Source organism: Perognathus longimembris, chromosome 11, assembly GCF_023159225.1.
Source record: "Perognathus longimembris pacificus isolate PPM17 chromosome 11, ASM2315922v1, whole genome shotgun sequence".
Classification (NCBI taxonomy): domain Eukaryota; kingdom Metazoa; phylum Chordata; class Mammalia; order Rodentia; family Heteromyidae; genus Perognathus; species Perognathus longimembris.
In genome coordinates this window covers 10,522,901-10,547,327 of record NC_063171.1, presented here as the reverse complement: position 1 = coordinate 10,547,327, position 24,427 = coordinate 10,522,901, and the positions used below count along the sequence as shown (strand labels likewise).

The 24,427-nt window shown below is 38.3% G+C and overlaps 2 protein-coding genes across 2 annotated transcripts in view; one reads left to right on the top strand and one right to left on the bottom strand.

The window, feature by feature from the left end:
* Pld5 (phospholipase D family member 5) overlaps positions 1-24,427 on the top strand; it is a 377,182-nt gene that overhangs the window by 239,163 nt on the left and 113,592 nt on the right. Inside the window, exon 4 of the mRNA XM_048357325.1 lies at positions 10,410-10,521. Within this exon, the coding sequence (XP_048213282.1) occupies positions 10,410-10,521 (112 nt within the window). The remainder of the gene's footprint in view (positions 1-10,409; positions 10,522-24,427) is intronic.
* LOC125359537 (mitochondrial import inner membrane translocase subunit TIM14-like) lies at positions 15,675-16,186 on the bottom strand. Its single transcript, XM_048357324.1, has one exon. It carries the CDS (start codon positions 16,083-16,085, stop codon positions 15,735-15,737), a length of 351 nt encoding a protein of 116 aa, XP_048213281.1. The 5' UTR covers positions 16,086-16,186; the 3' UTR covers positions 15,675-15,734.

Genomic DNA, 24,427 nt, shown 5'->3' with positions numbered 1-24,427 from the left:
ATCTCACCAACTATGTATCAGCCTGCTGTTTCCTCTGTGAGTCTCCAGGTATCCCCTGAAATCCAATCTTTCTCCAAATTGTAATCAGAGTTCTTTCACATAATATATATATAATCTATAATATATTCTATCTAAAATTATATAAGTTGTATATATTTCTTTATAATAATTATAGTTATTTATAATATTTATATAATACATTATATTATATAATTTGAATATCATTGTGTCCTTCCTTTGGTAAAAATCCTTTAGGGTCCATAGTACTAAGACTCTCAAACCTTACTGACATACCTACCTACCTTCAGCAAGGTCTGCCTACTTTCTCCAGGTAGAGAATACCTAATACTACATCTGTTCTTCCATTCTGGAATTTGATTAGTTAGGCTGTATTTGCCTACTATTATCTATTACAATCCTTAAGGTCTCAATTATGTACATAGTATGCCAGCAGGAAATGAAATGAATGAATCTTTGCTTAAAAGATACTTTTATCTATCCAGAGACATCTGAGAATAAATTTGGCACTGAGTAATTTGCAAGTAAATAACATATTAATCCTTATATTCCTGGCTTTTTACGTATCCTCCAAAGTGAAAATTTCTGTAAACTGTATAAATAAGAGATAAAATCTGTAACAATCATATCAACTGGTTAAAAAAGCTAGTGAAATGAGTCCAAAATGGGTCCATATACATATGACGTTATTTCTTTATCCTAAATTTTGTTTTATCATGTGCACCATCAAATATTTAGTGCATCTAATCACTCATTTTTATTTTGATTTAAAGTATCATTAAATGCATTCATAGCCGCATTTATATATAAATATTATGTGCATCTTTACTTGCATATACATTATGTGCTCATGTATATCTGTGTATATATGCTTATAAATGTGCATTTAAAATTAAACAATAGACTATCCAGGAGATTTTCTGCATTTTTTCCACACTTATATAATAAATACACACCTGTGCACCTACTGTGCTTATGTTTCTTTGGGATACATTTGAGGAATGAGATACCTGAGTTCAAGGAAGAAATATGTTCATTTCTTTTCCATAGGTTGCTAGCAAGATTAAGTGGAGGCAGTTTGTTTATAATCTCAGTGAGTGAAAGGCCAATCTCTTTATTGGTTTGCTCTTAGCTCTCTTTACCTCATAAAGCAGCCCTTATATTCACTGGACACACAGACTTGGCTTTTCTTCGTCAGGTATATTCTTATACTTTGCCTTAAATTTTATTGGATAATAGACCTTATTAATATTTAATATATTTATACAATATAGTTAATATTATTTCGTCATCTTTCATTGGCAAAGCAAATATCTTGAATTTGTTGCTTATCATTACCTTGGGATTTATTGCTGTATATATTTTTAACATTTATGGTTCTATTCACATATATTACCTTTTATTACTTCTATGTACCTAGATTGTGTGTTGTTTGGGGGCTTGGGTCTTTTTTTTCTTGGTGTGGCCACTGTAGCAAATTACTAGAAATGGTGCTTTAAGGCAACAGAAATATATTTTCTTATAATTCTGGAGGTCAAAAGTCGGAAATCCATCTCACTGGATTAAAATCAAGTATCAGAAGGATGCTGCTCTCTCCACCAGCTCTAAGGCAGAGTCCATTCTTTGTCTCTCACCTTCTGTTTGCTACCAGCATTCCTTGGCTGGCTGCTACACCCTGTCATTCAGCCCAGCACCTTAACATCTCTCTTGGCCCCATTTCTACATTAACTTCTTCTTTAGTTATGTAAAGTTCCCCATTGCTTCTGTCTTACAAGTACACTTGTGCATGTAATAAGTATGGTCAGATCCACTAGGATGATTGCCCCATCATAAGACCTTTAATTTAATCATATCTGCAAAGATCCTATTCTAAGGAAGTTAACATTATTAAGCTCCAGATATTAGGACCAGATATCTTTGGGAGTCATAACAGACAACTACAATCTGGCTTAAATTTGTGCTACACTAATATTGTACATAGAGTTGTCTAGATTTTCTTGAAAACATTCATCTGTACTCACTCTGAGTACATATTTTTATATGTGGTATAAAAAATAAATAGCTTATGTCCTTCAAATTGAATTAAAACATCATCTTTGTTATTGATAAAATAGGTATACTACTTTAGGACCCTCTTAAGTTTTGCTGTAGATTCACCATTCCTATGCCTTTTCCACATTAACATGACTTTATACTATTTTCTTTTTGTAATACTGTAAACATTTAAGACTACAGATTTCTCTCTGACAACAGATATTACCTCATTTCATGATTTTGTCATGAAGTACTTACTGATACATAGTTTTCGGAGAATTCATAAATGTATTGTTCGTCTCTAGTGTTAAATAATCTAAAAGTAGCTTGTTCAATTTCCAAGCCTGTAAGAGGTACATGTTAACAGTCTGTTCTTCATTTCATTCGAGTATGAACAGTGAAGCATACAGAATATTTCATTGTAACTGGTGCTCATGTATTCTTAAGAGCGGCTACAAGGCAGATATTTACAAATGTTCCAGCGAAGGTAAAAAATGTTGTGAGGGGCTTTGCTATGTAGGGCTCATACAAATGTTAAACATTATCAAGCTTATTGATAGCATTAATGATAATACTGTTTTTATTGAAATTCTATGTATGGAGCTGCTATGCATTAAATGAACATCATTTTATTACTGTCAGACCTTCCAAAAATGTGCTATTGCATAATAATGCTTTGCTTTTCTCATCTAGTTTCTTAATCTTTCCTTGTTTTTGTTCTAGTTTTCACTAAGATTATTTGTCCTGTTGTAGATCACTCATTTCTTTTTCTCCCCATCTCCTCATCTCCTTTCATAGTGTTTAACATTATTTCCTATGTGGCCACAATCCTTCCTTGACTCTGTTCCTTATAAGGAACATGGAGTCAGTGAGTCTCTAAATCTGTACTTATCTACAAAGATTTCCTTTACTCACCCCAGCAGGTAAAATTATTGTGTGGGCACAGACTCTTGGATTTGTCTCTTCGGCTACCATTTAGAAGTTTGGTGTTACAAATGGCTAGTTCTGTGCCAGTCTGTGATAGGCTTTCCTTGACACACAGCTTTACTTTATATATATAATCAAACTGAATCACAGAGAGGTTACAGTTTCATACATTAGGCATTGGATACATTTCTTGTACTGTTTGTTACCTCCTCTCTCATAGCTTTACTTTTTTTCGCATTATTCAGAGGTTTGTAATGATTTCTCTCCTTGGCATTCAGTTATTTTATAGAAAGTATGGAGAGATCCCCCTCACATCACATTTACCTTCAGATTTGAGTCTTTTCAACTTCACTTAAGGTTAAGTCTTTCCTCACATTAGTTTTCCCTATTATTCAGATTTAGCCTTTTTGTCTTTTTTCTATTGACTATACCTATTGGTCACATATCTCTTAATTCAACTCTTAACTCCCCCAGCCTTCTTAGATCTGTGAGTGTGCATGCTCATGGATGCTTTGAGGTATTGCTTCCATTCCATTCTCAGTCCATTAATTTGGGCCTGAATGATGGCTATGTTGTTCTTTTATCATGTAACTTTGTTCTGAAATCAGTCTGAGTCCCAGCCACACTTAGCCATCTTTTCCAACTCTTATTTTGCTTGGACTGGGGTTCCTGTCTTGTCAATAGCTTGTGTCTTCGGGTGCTCATTGTAAGAGTGTCACTCAGCTTTCTATTGCTTAAAAGAATACCTGATGCTTTTCTTCCAAGACTGACCTCTTTTGGTCTCCCTGTGAATTGGTACCTTGGGTCCTGCTTTCTTTGTCATATCTCTTTGTTATTTATTTCTAACACCCACAGGGAGACCATGTGCTATTTATCTCTCTGTTCTAGGCTTGTCTTACTCCACATGATTTCTTCTAGACCTGTCCCTTTCCCTGTGAATGCCATTATTTTATCATTTCTAATAGCTTTGTAGAATTCCGTTGTGTACAGGTTCCACATTTTTTTGATCCATTCATCTATAGTGGAGCATCTGGGTTGTTTCCATATCCTGGTTATTGAGAACAGCGCAGCGATGAACACGGAGGTGCAGGTGTCCTTGTCATATCCTGGATCCTGTTGCTCAGAATAGATGCCTAGGAGCAGTATGGATGGGTCATAGGTCATGTCTATGATGAGTTTTTTGAGGAACCTCCAGACTGTTTTCCAGAGTGGTTGTCCTAGTTTACAATCCCACCAGCAGTGCAGTAGGGATCCCACCAGCAGTGCAGTAGAGTTCCTCTTTCTCCACATCCCCTTCCAGCATTTGTTGTTGCCTGAGTTGAGAGTATAGGCCATTCTGACTGTGCTAAGATGATTTTTTTATTTGCATTTCCTTTACTGCCAGAGATGTTGAACATTTCCTCATATGTTTCTTTGCCATTTTTATTTCTTCTTCTGTGAAAGGCACCAAAAAGCAAAACACAAACACCAATTCATATGTACATAAATTAATGTCCAGACTGTAAATAACTCCAAAAATAAGGAAGCGAAGGACTTCCTCGTAATTAGCCTTGGAGAATTTAAAGGACCCTGTACCCTTTACGTCAGATAAGATGTATACATGTGCACATCTGAAAGAAGTTGGGAGGAGGGTACAGAATGAGTGGAAAATGGGGGGATGGGATATAGTAGAAAGGGCCCAACAGATGCAATGAACACTGATGAGAACAAACTAAGCAACTCAAGGGAAGAAATTAGAGAAAAAGAAGGAACAGACTACACTAAGCAAAAGAAAATAGATGTGTATGTATATATCACCCCATCTAGAAGGAATTGTTTTACAGCTAATAATCACAGAGGTCATGAGCATTGTAGACTAGATTGACAATGTACATAAAGGGAAAGCTTTTTGTTTTTGAAAAAAAAATGAAAGAAGCAAGGGGGAGGCAAGCACTCTTTGGAAACCATGTATACAGGTATTAGAACCAGGAAACTGAAAGGGAATACCAAAATCAAGAGACACCAGGTAACAAAGACAAATGATTACAAAAGCAATACTTGCAAAACTGTTTAGTGTAAATCTACTAAACAACTCATGGGGGGAAAGGGAAAGGGGTGGGGGAGGGGGGAATGAGGGAGGAGGTAACAAACAGTACAAGAAATGTATCCAATGCCTAATGTATGAAACTGTAACGCTCTGTATATCAGTTTGACAATAAAAATTGAAGGGAAAAAAAAAGGAAGGGGGGTAGGCTGGGATGCTGGAGGGAGGGAAGGAGGGAAAAATGAGGAAGGTACAACAAGAAATGTATATGAATTCATTACTTTAAGTATATAACTATTACCCTTCTGTACATCATCTTGACAATTAAAAAAGAATACTTGAGATAACAAGCTTACAAAGACAAAGAGTTCATTTCACTTCACAGTTTTGGAAACTTGAGTCCATTATCAACTGGCCCCACTTCAATGGAAGCTCATGGAAGAGCTAAGAGAAAAGGGAAAGTAGTGGTCTCCCACAGTTTCCCTCAAGAGCATACCCCCAAGACTGAAGATTTTCCACTAGGCCTTACCTCCTATATTTTCTACTTTTTCTGAGTACTGCCAGAATGGAAGCCTATAAGAAACAAATTTCTGGGGTACTTTTAACTTTCAATTAATAACAGTATGTGAGCATCTTATCCCTTGTTGCTATTTCTCAACGTATTGACCAAGAATTTCTTTTTTTATATCAAAAAATTTTAATTTATTTTACTATAAAGGTGATGTACAGAGGAATTACAGTAACATACATAAGGTAGTGAGTATATTTCTTGTCAAACCTTGTTACCCCCTCCCTCATTTTTTTCCACTTCCCCTCCATGCCCTACTCCTCCCTCCTAGTTTATTTCCAAGATATTGTCTTGTGAGTATTGCTGTTGCATTGATTCACCCTTTGTCTTTGTCTCAACATTTGTTGTTCTCCTTCCCTTCCCCAAATCAGATAAACATATATACAAGACATAGGGTAACAAAATCAAAACCAGTGACAACAGTGGATAAACAAAAGGGAAAAAAATGAAAGAAAAAAGAAATGACTTCACGCAGTATATTAAAAACAACAACAAAGAAAAATCTCTCTTTTTTTCTATATCTTGGAGTTCATGTCAATTTGCATCATTTTATATGGTCATATGGACATAGCTACTGATCTGTTGTGATCTTCTGCTAGGACTATCCTAAACATATACTAATTATTACAAATGAGGGAAACTTTGGAGCTTGTGTGTCTTTGGGTCTAACTTACTTCTCTTAATATGATTTTTTCCAAGTCTTTCCATTCCCTTATGAGTGGTGTGATGTCATTTTTTCTTATGGAAGCATAGAATTCCATTGTGTGTATAGACCACATTTTCTTGATCTAGTCATCTATGGAGAAGCATCTAGGTTGGTTCCATTTAACTATGGTAAATAAGACTGCAATGAACGTCGTTGTACTGTACTTTAAGTGTGGCCTTGTTTGTGTTTGTTTGGGTAAATGCCCAGGAGTGGGATTGATAGATCATAGGATAATTCTGTTTAGTCTTTTCAGAAACCTCCTTACTGCTTTCCACAGTGATTGACCAGTTTACATTTCCACCAACGGTGTAGTAATGTTCCCTTTTGGCCACATCTCCATCAGCATCTGACAAAGGATCTCTTGTCTATGTTGGTAGACTCCCCTAATTTACCGTAGATTTTCTCTTCTCAACTTATGCTGGTGTATAAAAATGCAATCATCTGTTCATTGCTTCAATTCTCCTTTCCTCCTGGGCTCCTTTGAATATGTGCAAATATATGTACATGATTTAAATTTAGTTTTCCACTTGCTAACCTTTTTGTCAGTTAGGTTCAAGGGACCAGCCAGTGAGCCTGGGCAAAGAAAAGGAAAGGCTTATTTATTTTTCCATCTGGGATTAGAAGACACTCATGTTCAACAGCCTCTTAAAATCACACAGAGGCTGAGTCAGGTCTCTGTTCATGTTGCTTACTTCATAGAAGTGTGCCATCTATCATAAGGTTTTGGAAAATTTCAGGGGAAAAACATGGCTCTAAGTGGGTCATCATGTCTGAGCCACTAACTTTGAAATTATTTATTTAAGTTTAAAGTGTTGGACAATGTTTTCACCAGAAAGTCAAGATTTTAAATTGCTGATGTTTAAAAGCCTTTCTGTTACTCCTTTATTAAAAATTGAAAAGTGAATTTGACAAACTGGAAGTAAGTCTCAGTGCAGATCTCTGCATAAAGTAGGTGTTTTAATACCTTTGAAAGTTAAGACGTCTTGAATTTTGTATCAAAAGTGATTGGGCAAGAAGAAAATACAGAAAATATAACAGCAACTTCACCCAGCCCAAGTGCAAATGTTCTGAAAACCCATGTTTATTACAGTTAGGATTCAGAGTTTTAAGATTCTATGATTTAAGTAATGTGACATACAAGTAAATATTGTCTTCATTTAATAACAATCTAAAAATACCTGTAAATGTGAGAGTTTCTATTTTCATTCATATGAGAGTTTTGGTATTTGTTTTAATATGAGGAATCTGATAGTTAGATGGTATCCAATGCTTATTTGCTGCTAAATGTATTCTGTAATTAAGATTAAAAAATTTGAATATGTTTAAAAATAATGGCTAACTAACCAGGGGATCTCACCAGACACAAGTGTTTCTCAGTGCAAATTTAGTGGATTGAATTTAGTGGGCTTACATTCCCATTTGCTCCATCCTCTATATCCAATAACAAGATTCTTTTTATATATTCAGTAGTCACCACCCATTTGTATCAAGCTAAGATAATACTTCATGATAACCATTAACACCCAAGCTTTGCTGGAGGCGTACCTCAGCAGAAAGTGCATGACTAATAAGTGTAAAACACTGAGTTCATGTCTCACTTAAATACGTACATACATAAATGTACATGCCTGTCATCAATCCAACCCTTGAAGAGTTTTGTTTTAAAAAAATAAAAATTTGGAAAGTCAAAACAAGAAAGTCAGTTCCTTTTTGTGGTGAGAACAGATCTGTAAAAACACATAAGGGCTGGGTGCAAGTGGCTCACACCTGTAATTCTAGCTACTCAGGATGGAGTCCTGAAGAACTCTGTTCCAAGTTATCTCAGCAGGAAACTCGCTGAAGCTCTTAACTTCAATTAACCACATAAAGCCGTAAAGGTATTTAGCCTTTATGATCCTCTCCTAAGAATATGCTCCTTTGGTTTCTGTGTGAATGGCTAGAGTGTCGCAGTGTACTTTTTTTAATTTTTGGCATCCAGTGTGTTTACTTGTAGAATTATAGGCACATTCTAGATACCACAAATAAGGAAAATCATGTCACCTATGTTTCTTTGGGTCAGGCTTACATCGCTTAATGTGTTTTCCTCCAAGTCTTTCCATTTCCTTATGAATGGGATCGTGTCATTCTTTCTGATGGAAGCATAGAATTCCATTGTGTGTATACACCATATTTTCTTGACCCATTCATCCACTCAGAGGCATCTAGGTTGAATTCATATCTTGGCTAAGGTAAACAATGATGCTATGAACATGGTTGAGCTGGTAGCTTTTCTATGGGTTTATTTGTATTCTATTGGATATATGTGCTAGAGTGTGGTTGCTGGGTCATAGGGAAGCTCGATGTTTAGTTTTTTGAGGAACCTCCATACTGCTTTCCAGTGGTTGGGCAAATTTGCACTCCTGCCAAAAATGTAGCTACGCAGATATGATCATATAAAATGACCTTTATTGAAATGAACTCCAAGAAGTGGAAACAGGAGGGTTTTTTTATTTTGCTGTTTTTCTTCCTTTGTTGCTGCTTTTTATTTCTGTTGCTTTTATCTTGTATATAAGTGTATCTGTTTGGGGGAGGGTGAAGGGGAGCACAGAAATGGTGGGACAAAAGGTGAACAAATGCAGCTGTGATACTCACTGTGTTGAAAATGAACTGTACATGGGCTGGGGATATGGCCTAGAGGCAGAGTGCCTGCCTCATATACATGAGGCCCTGGGTTCGATTCCCCAGCACCACATATACAGAAAATGGCCAGAAGTGGCGCTGTGGCTCAAGTGGCAGAGTGCTAGCCTTGAGCAAAAAGAAGCCAGGGACAGTGCTCAGGCCCTGAGTCCAAGCCCCAGGACTGGCCAAAGAAAAAAAAAAAAAAGAAAAAAAAAGAAAATGAACTGTACAAATTGTGGGCAAGGGGTTATAGGAGGGAAAAACCGGAAGAAAAGGGGGAAGAGGTGACACTGTTCAAAAGGAAATGTACTCGTTATCTGACAATGTAACTATAACCCTTCTCTACATCAACTTTACAATAAGAAGTCCATAAAAATCAAATGGTAAAAATTTAATTTAATTTAAAAAGGAAGTGATAGCTCAAGCAGTATAGTACTAGCCTTGAACAGAAAAGCTCAGGAACAATGCCCAGGCCCTGAGTTTAAGCTCCTGGACTGGCACACCACACACACACACACACACACACACACACACACACACACAATTAAATAAACAGGTGACTATTGCAAACTCATCCCTGAGACAAGGCAATGACTGTGAAACTACAATTATTCAGGCCTCAGAGGTTAAATCTAACAGCTTTCTTGTGAAAATATTATAAGCAAAAGCTTTATTAATGTATCTTTTATTTTTTATTAATTTATCTTTTATTAATGTATCTGCACAAATGCAGAACTAGTTGCATTCCATGGACCAAGTTTGAGATGATAAAATGAATTAACTTCAATCACTACTTAATAATTATAAATACACCTATCAATACTTAAAATTAACTTCCTTAGCCTCACAACAACCTTTGCAAATAAATATCTGCATGTTGCATAACCTAAAATGGAAGAAGAGGAAAAGAAGGAAGAAAAGGATGAGGAGGAGGAGAAGGAGGAGGAGGAAAAGAAAAAAGATGATGATAATGATGATTTGTGAGATTGAGAAGCCTTGTTTACAAACCATAAAACCAACAAAACTTAGACCTATCTGGACCAAAATGCAAACTGTTTAACATTCTTTATTGCCTTGTTATGTGAATATAGCTACACATTTTAACTATAAAAGGAAGTTAGGTTTGCATTATAGACCTAAAATCTGAAATTATTGTAATAATTACTAAATGGCACAATATTCAAAAAGGGACAATGTAATCTATGTTCTTGCTTCTATGTTAACTATTGTGAGAATGTTTCATAAATCTTTTGTGAATTCCAATTATTAAAGTGCTTGCTTTTACAAATTGAACACAAAGTTTTACTTTTAATGAGTTTATGTACACATACTTAAGATGGCAAACATTTAGATGTTACTTTCTTTGTCTCTGAATTTCTTTCAGGGTCAACGTCTTTTTACAAATTGAACATAAAGTTTTACTTAAAATGGCAAACATTTAGATGTTATTTTCTTTGTCTCTGAATTTCTTTCAGGGTCAACGTCTTTTCGAAAAGTTGCTCCAGCTGACTTCCCAAAATATAGAAATCAAGCTTGTGAGTGATGTGACAGCTGATTCAAAGGTATTAGAAGCCTTGAGATTAAAGGGTAAGGCCAAGGCTGATATGCTTCTTTACCATGGGTTCTTTGATTTTACATAAGATGCAACATCATTTCTCTGTAATTGGTATATTTCACTTTATATATTTTTTTTCTGTCATTCCTGGGATGTGGACTCAGGGCCTGAATACTGCTCCTGGCTTCATTTTGCTCAAGGCTAACACTCTACTATTTGAACCACAGCACCACTTCTGGCTTTTTCTATACATGTAGTGCTGAAGAATTGAATCCAGGGCTTCATATATACAAGACAAGCACTCTACCACTAGGATATATTCCCAGCCCTTCATACACATTTTACTTTTCTCCTTTAAAAAACAAAGTCTAACTGGAGCTTCTGAATGAAGAAACAAATTAATCAATATTACTAGGATTTCCAAACTATAGTTTTCCATATTAGTTTATGCAAAGTATTATACTTACAATTAAATGATAATTAGCTAGAAAAAAGTATCTTTTTTCTTAAATACTTTAGTGATATCAATAAAAATAAAAGAGTCAGTGGTGCTGTGGCTCAAACGGTAGAGAGCTAGCCTTGAGCTGAAGAGCTCAGGGAGAGCGCCCAGGCCCCAGAACTCAAGCCTCACAACTGACTAAATAAATAAAAGAGTTACATCCTATTAGAACACACACAAGATTTTTGTTTTCTCATCTATGAAATAAAAATCCTCTTTATACAGAAGAGTCTTTAAAATAATATATCTGGGTCTAGAGGTTGATAAAAACCATTCATTAGAAGACAATTACACAGGTGACTCACTCTTACCCCAACTTTGCAAATTGTCTCATGAACATATGCCTTTGTTTTGCTGAACTCTTCTCTAACTATACTCTTACTGCCAAATAATTTTTTTTCAATTCAGATGACTGCTTTATTCTTTTTTTAATTTAATTTTACTGTCAACATGATGTACAGATGGGTTCCAATTACATACATAATGTAATAAGTACATTTCTTGTTGAACTTGTCACCTCCTCATTTTTTCCCACCCCAAATAATTTTAAAGTGTTATAAGCATTTTTACACAGAACTTGCTGTCTGAGTTTTAAGCTTTAATACATAATTGACATGTAGGAACCAGTGATCACATCCACACTTCTGATTGTCCCTAGGAGAGGACAGTATCATTGAGTCTGTGTGTCTCACCTGGCAACATCGCATCTACATGTCTGCTGTTGCAATATACTATGAATCTTTGTTTGTCATCTTTCTTATCTTTTTAGAAGGTATGTAGTGAATATACCTTCAGTAAATGGGCAGATGATGCAAGTCAGTGAACCTAAGTGACCTTTCTGCCTGAAGTTGGAAGTGATAAAAGAAAATGTTACATTATATAAGTATATGAAAGGCATAATCTTGACCACACACAAGCCTTATATAAGCAGCCTGTATAAGGGCCTGCTGTTGCTATAACTAAGTAATTATTATCTTTGTAAGGGAATAAGTTCACTTTGGCTCATGGGTTCATAATCTTCTCTTCTTTGTCATTGACTCTGTTTATTTGGCTTGTGGAAGCACTGTTGGAGCACATGGTGGAGGAGGCTACTCATCCATGGCAAAGGACAGTCAGGGATGGGAAGATGACAGAGAGATCAGAAGAGGAAATGGGGGCTGGGATATATCTCAGTGTCAAAGTGCTTGCCTAACAAGAAATGTCCTGGGTTCAATCCCCAATACTAAGAGAAAGAAGGAGGAGAAGGAGGAAGAGAAAGAAGAGGAAGAGGAAGAGGAGGAGGAAGTGGAAAAGGAGGAGGAGGTGGTGGAGGAAGAGGATGAGGAAAAAGAATGAGGAGGAGAAGAAGAAGAAAAAGAAGAAGAAGAAGAAGAAGAAGAAGAAGAAGAAGAAGAAGAAGAAGAAGAAGAAGAAGAAGAAGAAGAAGAAGAAGACGAAGACGAAGAAGAAGAAGAAGAAGAAGAAGAAGAAGAAGAAGAAGAAGAAGAAGAAGAAGAAGAAGAAGAAAACAAGAAGGAGGAGGAGGAGGAGAAGGAGAACAGAAAGAAAGAAAGAAAGAAGAAGAAAGAAAGAAAGAAAGAAAGAAAGAAAGAAAGAAAGAAAGAAAGAAAGAAAGAAAGAAAGAAAGAAAGAAAGAAAGGAAGGAAGGAAGGAAGGAAGGAAGGAAGGAAGGAAGGAAGGAAGGAAGGAAGGAAGGGGAAGTGGAGGAAAGAAAGAAGAAAACAGACTACAGCTGCTTACTCAGTCACCTGACTTCCACTAGGTTCTATTTCCTAACTTTTCCACCACTTCTCACAGAGCCGTAATCAACCAATCTTTCATAGACCCAAACTTTCTCAGAGGCACATGTTAACCAGTCATTCAATACATGGACTTTGGGAGACATTTATCCAAACTATAGCAAAACTATCAGAGGATAATTAAGAAAATAGACAAGATCTGTCTGCTTGAGTACAGTATAATATTTTTTAAGAATCAAAATGCCTGGTTTGGTAGATTGACAGGTACAATGAGAATGGTTTGGAAATACATCATTATTTCATTTAGAAAATGTTAAATCTGGTTTTCACTGACTGAGAATTTGTTATTTAATATACCCTCTAGGGATGGATTACTTGTGGTTAACAAGGATGCTTGTATTTGCAGAGGATTCTTTTCATTGTATCTACTTGCCTGTTCTAGGGATTTGATTGTCCTTGAAATATAGCAAATGAGTTAAGAAGGGAAGGGGCAGTGGTCTATTGCTTCTTGTCCATAGATCCACACATCACTTTCTTGCCATAAAACTTGATAAATCATGTATACTCAACCAAAAGTTAAAGCTAGAGAATATTTGATGGATGGACAGAGTGTCTTAGCTAATACTAGAGTAAATTGGACCCCAAGAAGAGGGAATAGCTGTTAAAAAATTTACACATAAAGCTTTGGTTCACATTTCTAGGAACTAAAGCTTTGTTACAGTTATTGAATCTCACAGAACATACTGAAATCAAGTAAATGTATATATACTAGAATGCAGGCTCTACAGATAACAGCAGTTACTATCAAAATAAGAAAAATACTGGTTGTGATTGAATAATAAAGAGGACTCACATTTGTCGTAACTATTTCCTATGGACCTGTGGTACATCAGTTGGCTTTAGCAATACATGTGTATGCACTGTATATACATGATATATAAATCTCTAACTTACAATATATTTTTAACTCATCCTGTAGAGATATATAAAATTATAACCTAGTATGTTTTCTTCTTTATAAGTAATTTTTGTTGTTATTGTGGAGTTGATATACAGAAGGGTTACAGTTACATGAATCAGGAAATGAGTAATGGGTACCATTCTTTTGGATCTTTCCCAGTCGTTCACTCCCTTTCACACACCTACAATATATCCAGGAAAAAAAAAAAGATATCCAGTTCATTTTCCACATAGAGTCCAGTGAGTGTCACTATTGTATTTGTTCATCTTTGTTCCACCTTTTATGTGCCCTCCCAAATACAAACAATGTAGCAAGTAAAACAAAAGGAAAAGAAAACAAAAACAGCAGCAATGGCAAGTAAAGACTGTCTCTTGTCTTCTTATCTTGGAGTTCATTTTATAGAATATTATTTTATATGATCACCTGTATAACTATTGAACCTTTGTTTATCACTCCTATGCATAGCCTCCTTTTGGCCTCTATATGTTAATGACTAAGGTCCTATATAATTTATCATGTCCCAGTATTATTTATTGTAGTTACTTGTTGTGTTGTAGATTTATAGACACATTCTAGTTACCACAAATGAGGGAAACCATGGAGCCTGTGGTTCTTTGGCTCCCTAGTACATTTTAGACACTTGGTGAAACAATTTAAAATTTGTATTTGGATATGAATGTAGAGAAGAGTGAATGAGTACTGTCCTAAGGAGCCAGGTACCTTGAAGGGACAGATAAAGTTGTGACAGAAGGGGAAGAATGATGAAGAGATGACATTGATCAAGATACATTGTTCTCATAAACTGACATGCTGAAACCCATTTTCTAACTATTTAAAGATAATAAAAATTTTAATATGAAAAACTAAAACACTAATATTTTAAAATAAATTGAAAAGTAAAAGACAATGAATAACTTGTTTAAGGTTTGTCTTTTAATTAGGGGTGTGTGTGTGTGTGTGTGTGTGTGTGTGTGTGTGTGTGTGTGTGTGTCAGTCTGCGGCTTGAACTCAGGGCCTGGGACCATCTCTGAGCTTTTGTGCTCAAGGTTAGCATTCCACCATTTGTGCTACAGCTCCACTTCTGGCTCTTTGGTGTTTAATTGGAGATAAGAGCCTCATGGACTTTCCTGCCCAGAAACTACAATCTTCAAATCTCAGCCTCCTGAGTCGCTAGGATTACAGGTATATACAGGTATATATCACCAGTACCCAGCTTCTTTTAACTTTTTTTTCTTATTTATTGTCAATGTGATGTATAGAGAGGTTACAGTTTCATACATTAGGCATTGGATACATTTCTTGTACTGTTTGTTACCTCCTCCCTCATTTCCCCTTCCCCCTCCCTCTTTTAACTTTTTTTTTTGCTTTCATGCCATATAAGTTTATTAGTATGTAAGTTCTGAACAGTACAGACTAAGAAATACTTTGGTAACGAATTTTAGTATAACCAATACTGTTTAGTCTTGTCCATAATTGTAAATTCTGAGTTATATTTAAAAAACATGCAAAAGGATAATTCATAAGTGACCTGTACCTTTTAAGAGGCTGAATACATATGGATTTACCTTTGATTTACTGGAACTATGCTGTCAATATGTAGATTTTAATGTATGAAACCTGAATTGTTACTGATATATATCTAGGTAATCTCTTAAAAGTCAGTGTTGTGGCTAAATACATCTACTCACAACATTTTAAGTAGGTAAGTGAGCAGCTCAACAGTGGGAATTCCATAATACTAATGACTACACCTGACTGGTATAGGGCTCTTTTAGAATAAGGGCTTTGCATTAAATAGCACACAGACACCAAATTATTTGCTAAGTAAGTTTTTTTTTATTCAAGTGGTGTACATCTGTCATTATTGAAAACTAGCCCCAAATGCTATAATATTTTTAATGTTCTCGAGTTAAATAAAATATACCAAAGGTTTGATTTAGCTTGTTTGTGCTAAATTATTTTTAAAAACTTTGTATCTGAGGCATTTATTATAAAAAGGTGGTGCTCACAAATTAATATGAACTTAAAATTGATCATAAATTTACTTCATTTTTTAGCTTGACTTTCTAGTAAATATTTAGCTTCATTGATTTTGGCTGCTATGTAAGGAGATCCTCCTTTGTCTGGGTGGTTTAAGAGCATAATTCGTCGATGAGCATCTCTTATCTTTCCTTTATTGGCAGTAGGGCTTACACCTAGTATTAATGCTGCTTCCCGTTTTGTCATTTTGGGTTCAAATCCATCTCTGTAATAGCCACCGCTGAAGGCAGATTTGAGTAAGCTTTGAAAAACTTGTTTTACTTGAGGCTCCATATGCTTCATGGCTTGTAAAACATAACGGCCTGCAAATCCTGCAGCAGCAATCGTCAGCCCAACTGCTACCACTGTACTGGCCATGGCTCAGCGCGGCTGTTCTGCTTTCACAGGGAGTGCGTCTCATGACCGCCCCGAGGCCGAGGCCTTTACCTCAGGCACAGCCCGGCAGCCCCGAGCCTGCGGTTCCAGGAGACCCCCTCTTTTAACTTTTTAAGGAAGAAATTCCAGTCTTTTAGAAAACTTCAGGAAAATTTGTCCAACAATATAATAGTCCACAAAAAACAGGTAAATGTAAAACTAGTATGAACAATTTCAGCTCGAAGAGAGTTTGTGAAGACATGCTAATCAAGTATGTTGTGAAAAAGAACAAAGATGAGCCTTCCCAGTCAATAGTAAAAATTTAGATAAGTATAGGCCCAGCAGTACAAAGTAGGCTGAAGAGTGAAGCAGCTGGGCCAAATCCATGAATCCCCTCATGGATGGGGAGATGGAGGTCTCTCACTGTTTCCCTTCTGCCCATAAGCTGCTCTTCTTCTTGATTTAGAAGTCAGAAAGATATACACATGTACCTTCCCAGGGTCACCAACCTTGGCATGGAGGGGGCATACTCAGGAACCCAAATTCCATGAAGTCTTGGACCCAGGGAGGGATCTATAAATACATAATTTTACTAATTATTTGTGTGTGTGTGTGTGTGTGTGTGCGCGCGCCTGGGACTTGAACTCAGGGCCTAAGCGCTGTCCTTGAGCTTCTTTTGCTCAAGGCTAGTGCTGTACCACTTGAACCCCAGCGCTCCACCTTGGCTTTTCGGTAAGTTCAGTGGCTATGACTTCAGTGGATACAGACTTTGCTACTGAGGCTGACTGTGAACCATGTTCCTCAGATTTCAGCCTCCTGATTATCTAGGATTACAGGCATGAGCCACTGGTGCTCAGCTCTAATTATTTTCTTAATTTTATAGAGTAACAATCTCCAACTCTATTCCTCCAAAATATATCATACGAAGTGCAACATCTTAAGTCAAGTCATGTGCTTCCTTTTCTGACCCCAAACAATAGCAACAATTCTCCCACACATAAGAAACTAAATTCTGCTTTCTCATCCTCCATATCTCACAAGCCCAATTTGATGGAATCTACGACTTAATATTTTCCCCCCAATATCACATTTTTCTCTCAGGTTCTACTTCTCCAGTTCAGGCCTTTAATAATTTTCTAGGCCTGGCTACCTTCTGATCTCCAGAGAGCCAACAATGAGATTTCCTCTAACATGGTAATAACCTACTCCACGTCTCCTGAAAGCATAAGTGTGTATGAGTGTTATATATACATACTTTCTTACTGAGAAAAATCACACAATAAAAGGCATAACTTGAGGGAGTGTTATTTCTATAATGCCTCTACAGATCATGATATAGATCTGTTACTCAACCCAATTTTTTCAGTCAACTCCCAAAAAGATCCATGACACAGAGCAATTTGTTTGGAACAAGAAAAAAGACACAGAGCCAGGTGCTGGTGACACACTCCTATAATCCTAGCTACTCAGGAGGCTGAGATCTGGGGATTGCAGTTCAAAGATAGTCCAGCAGGAAAGTCCATGAAACTTACCTCCAATTAGCCACCAACAAAGAAGAAATGGCACTGTGATTCAAGTGGTAGCATGCTAGCCTTGAGGTGAAGGGCTCAGGGACAGCTCCCAGGCCCATAGTACAAGCTCCATGACCAACCAAAAGAAAAAGGAAAAAGACAAAGAAGGAAATCTAGACAACCAAAAAAGAGTTAGGATCTTGCCTACAAAGACCATCTTGCCTGTGGGGTCCAGGCTGTGTGACACTAAATAGAAGTTTTGATTTGTGTGTTATTTCTATTTTAGTTTCTTTTCCCAGGAATATTTAGTCTTGCAGTTTAAGATATAGAAAGAAAGCAGAAAGCAACTTTGGCTGGAGGACTGTTCTGGTGGGTAAGTAGCTTCAGTCAGCAGTGCTAACTAGAGCAAAGCTAATAGAGACTAATAATATAATGTCCAGTACCTGACTTCCAAAATTAGTGATTTTTAAAGTCAAGTAAAAGTAAGTGAAGGAAGAGTTTATTTAGGTAACCCTCTATTACAAAACATCCCTAAATGTCATTCTTTCCTTGTCCTTTGCAGTCTGTACAATCTGCACAGCTGCTACCATGTTAGTTTCCATTACCATCATTTGTCTTCTACTGAGCTTTATAAAAACAAAGTCACAGAGTATATAAGCGTTAATGTCTGAAGACCAATGGAACAGAACTGAAGACCCAGAAATGAACCCACAGAACTATGCATACTTAATCTTTGATAAAGGAGCTAAAAAAAATAGGATGGAAGAAAGATAGCCTCTCTAACAAATGATGCTGGCAAAACTGGTTCAACACCTGCAACAAACTAAAACTAGATCCTTACATATCACCCTGCACCAAAATCAATTCCAAATGAATCAAAGGTCTCAAAATAAAAATAGACACCCTGAAAACACTACAAGAAGGAATAGGAGAGGGAGGAAGATGGCGCCGCCACAGTAGGAAGGCACCCCAACTCACTCCAACTGAATAGCAAGCTGGGAACTCCAGCACCCAACACCCCATCAAGAACCCAGCAAAACCAGCAGCCAGAAGCAGTGGAGAAATGCAGGAAAACAAAAGGACCAAAAAAGAAGAGCCGAAAACCTACACAGAGCCAGAGAATCTCCGGGGTACCCTCCCCGGACCAGCCAACCCTGGCCCGAACAGGGCCAGGCTGGGAAAGGGGACCCAGCAATCAGCAGACCCACTGCAGAAAACTCACACCAGGAGTGCAGAATCCAGACAGCAGGACTCCAAGGACCCCAGGGAGAGCGCAGACCAAGACACACAGCAACAGCGGCGATGGGACTTTCGGGTCCACACGGCCGGGAACGGACATGAGCGGCTGGGGATCCGAGTGGTGCAGAAGGGGAGAGCTGGGAACGCCACCACGACCTTTCACCACACCACAGCACTCCACCCCCAAAGGACCAATGGTGGCTCAAGACACACACGCAATCCAGGACCAGTGAGTCCCCCATTACCCCCTCCCCAATGGGAGACCAGCTATCAGAGACCCAAACCCTACAAAGAAGCTAGATCTCCCTCCCTCCCCCTCCCCACCCTGAGGGAACAAAGAACCCGCAAATCAGGCAGGAAGGTCCCATCAGGCTCTGGGAAGACACAGGAGTTAACAGGGGAAGGGCAGAGCAGTGCCAAGGCAGCCAAGGAGCCTGAACTGACCCCACCGGCCCCGCCCATTTCCCAACAGGGGCCCGGAGGCCTCAGGCAGTGCAAGCCCCACCCGAGGCACCCGGACCTCGTGGACTTTTACAACTAAAATCACAGGCGCTGGTGGGCAATACCAGCACAGCAGCAACACCTGGGCCTGATCACGTGCCCCCCTCACAGCGGAGGCGCAGTCTGACGGTGCTAACCCGCACCCCGACAGTTGATCCCACTGTGCCCCACACAAACCGCCCCTCACAACCGACTCGCAGGAGGGCGCAAGCACAACCCAACAACCCGGGGCTTGCTCTGGTAGGCGTACCCCGCTCATGCAGGCAGGGCCACAGCAGCAGCACCCGTTGTAGTGGGCGCACAGCACACAGGTGGGCGGGGCCCTGGCAACAGCGCCCCCTCTGGTACACACGCCTGCACAGGAGGGAAGAGCTCTCCATCGGCCCGTACCCACTCAGTTTGGCGCATTTCGCACAAGTGGGTGGGCCACCCCTCTACAACACCAGCCCCGGAGCAGTCCACACAGGAAGGCGAACGCCTGAGAGGTGAGTTCCTCTGAACAAGATACAGAGTGGATAAAAGAACCAAAGAAGAGATAAGCCTCCACACCACACTGAATAAGCAACCAGCAAACCCCCACCAGGGGCACGCTAGGGTCAGCACAACACAGCGGCAGGACACTGTCCCTCAGAGAAAGACACAGAACCTACGGGTCCCCAAGTGCAGGGAGAGTAACCACCTCAGTAACAACTGAGAAGGTCACACTCACCCATTGGGAAACAAGGTTCAACATCCAAACCCAGACCGAGAGCCAGGACACCAGGACACAAGGCTCCCACTGATGGACCAGCGGGAACCAGCACAAAGCCAAACCAGGAAAGCCACCCACAGATCTCCAGATGTGTAAATCACAAAGAAATATAACACAGTTCATCAAAGGGCAAGCCAACTTGCCAGCTCCAAAAAGCAGCACGACTGAAAAGGAGATGGAGAATAAAAAAGCAAATGAGGCCATGTTAACAGAAATGATGGACAGCATCAGAAACGAAATCAGAAAACAATTCCAGGAGTTTAGAGTGGAAGTCTTGAAGGACATCGAGGAAGCCAAGAAAGAAAAGGAAGCAAAAAATGGATACAATGCAAACCTTCGTTAAAGAAGACCTTAACATCCTGATAAGTGAAATGCATCTAAAAATAGATTTAAAATACAACTCTTTAAAGGAAGAAATTTCCACGATCAGAGCTGATCTGACAACCATAAATAGCTCTCTGACATCCATAAACTCCGCGATTGAATCCACAGAACAAAGAATTAACCATATGGAATCCAGAATCTCCCTCTTGGACAATGATGCAGACGACAAGAAGCAGAAAATGAACTCCATGTTATGGAAACAAGTGATATATCACAGTTGTAACTACTTTCAACGTCCTATGTGTATGTGTAGTTTCTATTATTGATGATGTTTTGTATCACCTTCCTATGTTTGTACCTACACTATCTCTGTAATCTTATCTGAGTATATTGGAAACTGTGTTTACTGGTATTGGAAGTAGGAAATCCAAAGGGAATACCAAATTCGAGAGACACAGGGTAAAAAAAGAGAAATAACTACAAAAGCAATACTTGCAAAACTGTTTGGTGTAAGTGAACTGAACACCTGGGCGGGGAGGGAAAGGGGGGGAGGGAGGGGGGCATGAGGGACAAGGCAACAAACAGTACAAGAAATGTATCCAATGCCCAACGTATGATACTGTAACCTCTCTGTACATCAGTTTGATAATAAAAATTTGAGAAAAATAAAAAAATAAAAAAAAAGAAGCAGAAAATTACCACACTCCAAGAAACGGTGAAGCTTCGGGGCATACTAATCCAGGAACTAGTGGACAAAGACAAGAGATATAATCTGCGCACAATTGGGATAGAAGAAGGAGCCAAATACCAGAGCAGAGGACTTCATCATATTTTCAATAAAGTAATTGCAGAAAACTTCCCCAATCTCACAAGGGACCCCATCTAGGTAACCAAAGCCTATAGGACACCTGGGAGGCCAGACCCCAGAAAAGCCATGCCAAGGCACATAATATTCAAGACTTCAGATCTCAAGAATAAAGAGCAAATTCTGAATGCAGCCAAAGCGAAGAAAGAAATTGACTACAATGGGAAAATGATCTGAATAACAGCAGACCTCTCCACACAAACCTACCAAGCCCAAAGTGAGCGGAAGAACACCATCCAAGTTCTACAGGACAACAACTTGCAACCTAGGATTAAATATCCAGTGAAGTTGGAGTTCACATTCGAGGGAAAAAAATAGATCTTTCCATAGCAAAGAGGATCTAAAGGAGTATGTGAATAAAAAACCAGCCCTATAGCGAATTCTAAGTGTGGAATCCCACCCAATAGAAATCGAACAGGACACACAGACAGGAACAGAAAGAAACTACAATAGCCAGAGCCCAACAGAAAGAGCAGCTCACTAAAGACAAGAAAAAAAAAATAAGAGGAAAAAAAGCCCAACAAGAAAATGGAAGGAGAAAAAACACTCTTATCCTTGATCTCTTTGAATACAAATGGTTTAAACTCTTCGATAAAGAGGATCAGACTGGCAGAATGGATCCGCAAACAAAAAGTTGCTATCTGTTGTCTACAAGAGACCCACCTTACAGCAAGGGACAAAAACAGGCACCAAATGAAAGGATGGAGCAAGATCTTCCAAGAAAATGCACCTACCAAAACAGCAGGTGTAGCCAACCTGATCTCAGACAAGCTGGACTTTTCATTAAAATCAACTCAAAAAGACAAAGAAGGACACTACACTTCAATACAAGGAAAAATACAGAATCAAGACATCACGTTTATAAATGTATACTCACCGAACGAAAGAGGCCCTACATATGTCAAGCAAATTCTCACAGAACTACAGAACAAGATAGACCCAAACACAATCATAGTGGGAGACTTTAATACCCCACTCTCTCCAAGAGACAGATCCAGCACCCAGAGGATTAGCAAGGGAGCTGAGGACATAAGTAACACCATATCCCAAATGGAGCTGACAGATCTATACAGAATCTTCCACCCTACAGAGACCCAATACACCTTCTTCTCATAGACCATGTCATAGCCCACACAAAGAACCTCAGCAAATACAAAAGTATTGACGTCATCCTATGTATTATAACTGATCACAGTGGATTAAAGATAACCCTCAAGAACAAAGGGTACCACAGAGGCTATACACATTTTTGGAGGCTAAACCCCACACTGTTATCCAACAGTTGGGCCACAGAACAAAGTAAGATGAAATCAACGAATTCATTAGCCACAATGATAATGAAAATACATCACAAAGAAACCTATAGGACACAGCTAAGGCAGTACTGAGCAGCAAGACCATTGCCCTCAGCACTCACATGAAAAGAATGGAAGCAGAGCAGGTGAATAACCTCACGATGAAACTAAAACAACTAGAGAAACAAGAAATGATCGAATCTAAAATGACTAGGAAGAGAGAGATCACAAAGATTAAAGAACAGATAAATCTGATTGAAAATCGAAAGACCATTCAACAAATAAATAAGACTAAAAGCTGGTTCTTTGAGAAAATAAATAAAATTGACAGACCCCTCACAAGACTTACAAAAAAAAAGAAGAGAAGAGACTCGTATACATAAAATCAGGGACTACACCAGAAAAATAACAACAAGTACACACAATATTCAAAAAATCATGAGGCGCTATTTCTAGAACCTCTACTCACTAAAAAACAATAATTTTACAGAAATGGATCAATTCTTAGAGAAGTATAAACTGCCCAAACTGAACCAAGAAGAAATAAATCAACTAAATAAACCAATAACTTACACTGAGATACAGGGGGTAATCAAGAACCGCCCAACAAAGAAAACCCCAGGCCCTGATGGATTCACCAACAAATTATACAAAACCTTTAGTGAGGAGCTAATACCAATACTCCTCAAACTCTTCCACTAAATAGAAACAGAGGGAGAAATCCCAAACTCATTCTATAAAGCTAATGTCATACTCATTCCTAAACCAGGCAACGACCCAACAAAAAAAAAGAGAATTACAGATCAATATCACTAATGAACACAGATGCAATGCTCCTCTATAAAATATTAGCTGACAGGATCCAGAAACTGATCAAGAAAATTATACATCATGACCAAGTAGGCTTCATCCCACAGTCACAAGGATGGTTCAACATCCATAAATCAATCAATGTAATTCACCACATAAACAGAACTAAAATCAAGAATCACATTGTTATCTCAGTCGATGCCCAAAAAGCCTTTGACAAAATACAACATCCATACCTATTAAAAGCTTTGGAGAGAACAGGAATAGATGGAACATTCCTCAAAATAATAAAAGCCATATACAACAGACCAACTGCTAATATCATATTAAATGGAGAGAAACTTAAGTCATTCCCCCTAAAATCAGGAGCAAGACAAGGATGCCCACTCTCCCCACTTCTGTTCAACATAGTGCTGGAATCCCTAGCCATAGCAATAAGGCAAGAGGAGGACATCAAAGGGATCCACATGGGCAAGGAAGAGATCAAGCTATCCCTATTCGCAGACAACATGATCTTATATCTGAAGGACCCAAAAAACTCAGTCCCCAAACTCCTACACCTAATAAACCATTTTGGCAAAGTAGAAGGATACAAAATCAATCCACAAAAGTCAGCAGCTTTTCTGTACACCAGCAATGTACAAGCAGAAAAAGAAATAATGGAAACAATTCCATTTACAGTACCCAAATAAATAAATAAATAAAGTACCTAGGGATCAACCTAACCAAGGACATGACAGACCTATTTAATGAGAATTGTTAAAATCTAATAAGGGAAATCAAAGAAGACACAAGGAGATGGAAAGACCTCCCATGCTCATGGGTAGGCAGAATCAATACAGTGAAAATGGCCATATTGCCCAAATTGTTATACAAATTCAATGCAATCCCCATCAAGATCCCAGTCACATTCTTCACTGAAATAGAGAAAGCAACCCATAAATTCATATGGAACAGCAAAAGACCTAGAATAGCCAAAGCAATTCTAGGCAAAAAAAGCAGTGCAAGAGGTATCACAATACCAGACTTCAAGCTCTACTATAGGGCCA

Bases quoted from the DNA above. Each gene is read 5' to 3' on its own strand.
- LOC125359537 (XM_048357324.1), bottom strand. From the start codon at position 16,085: ATGGCCAGTACAGTGGTAGCAGTTGGGCTGACGATTGCTGCTGCAGGA.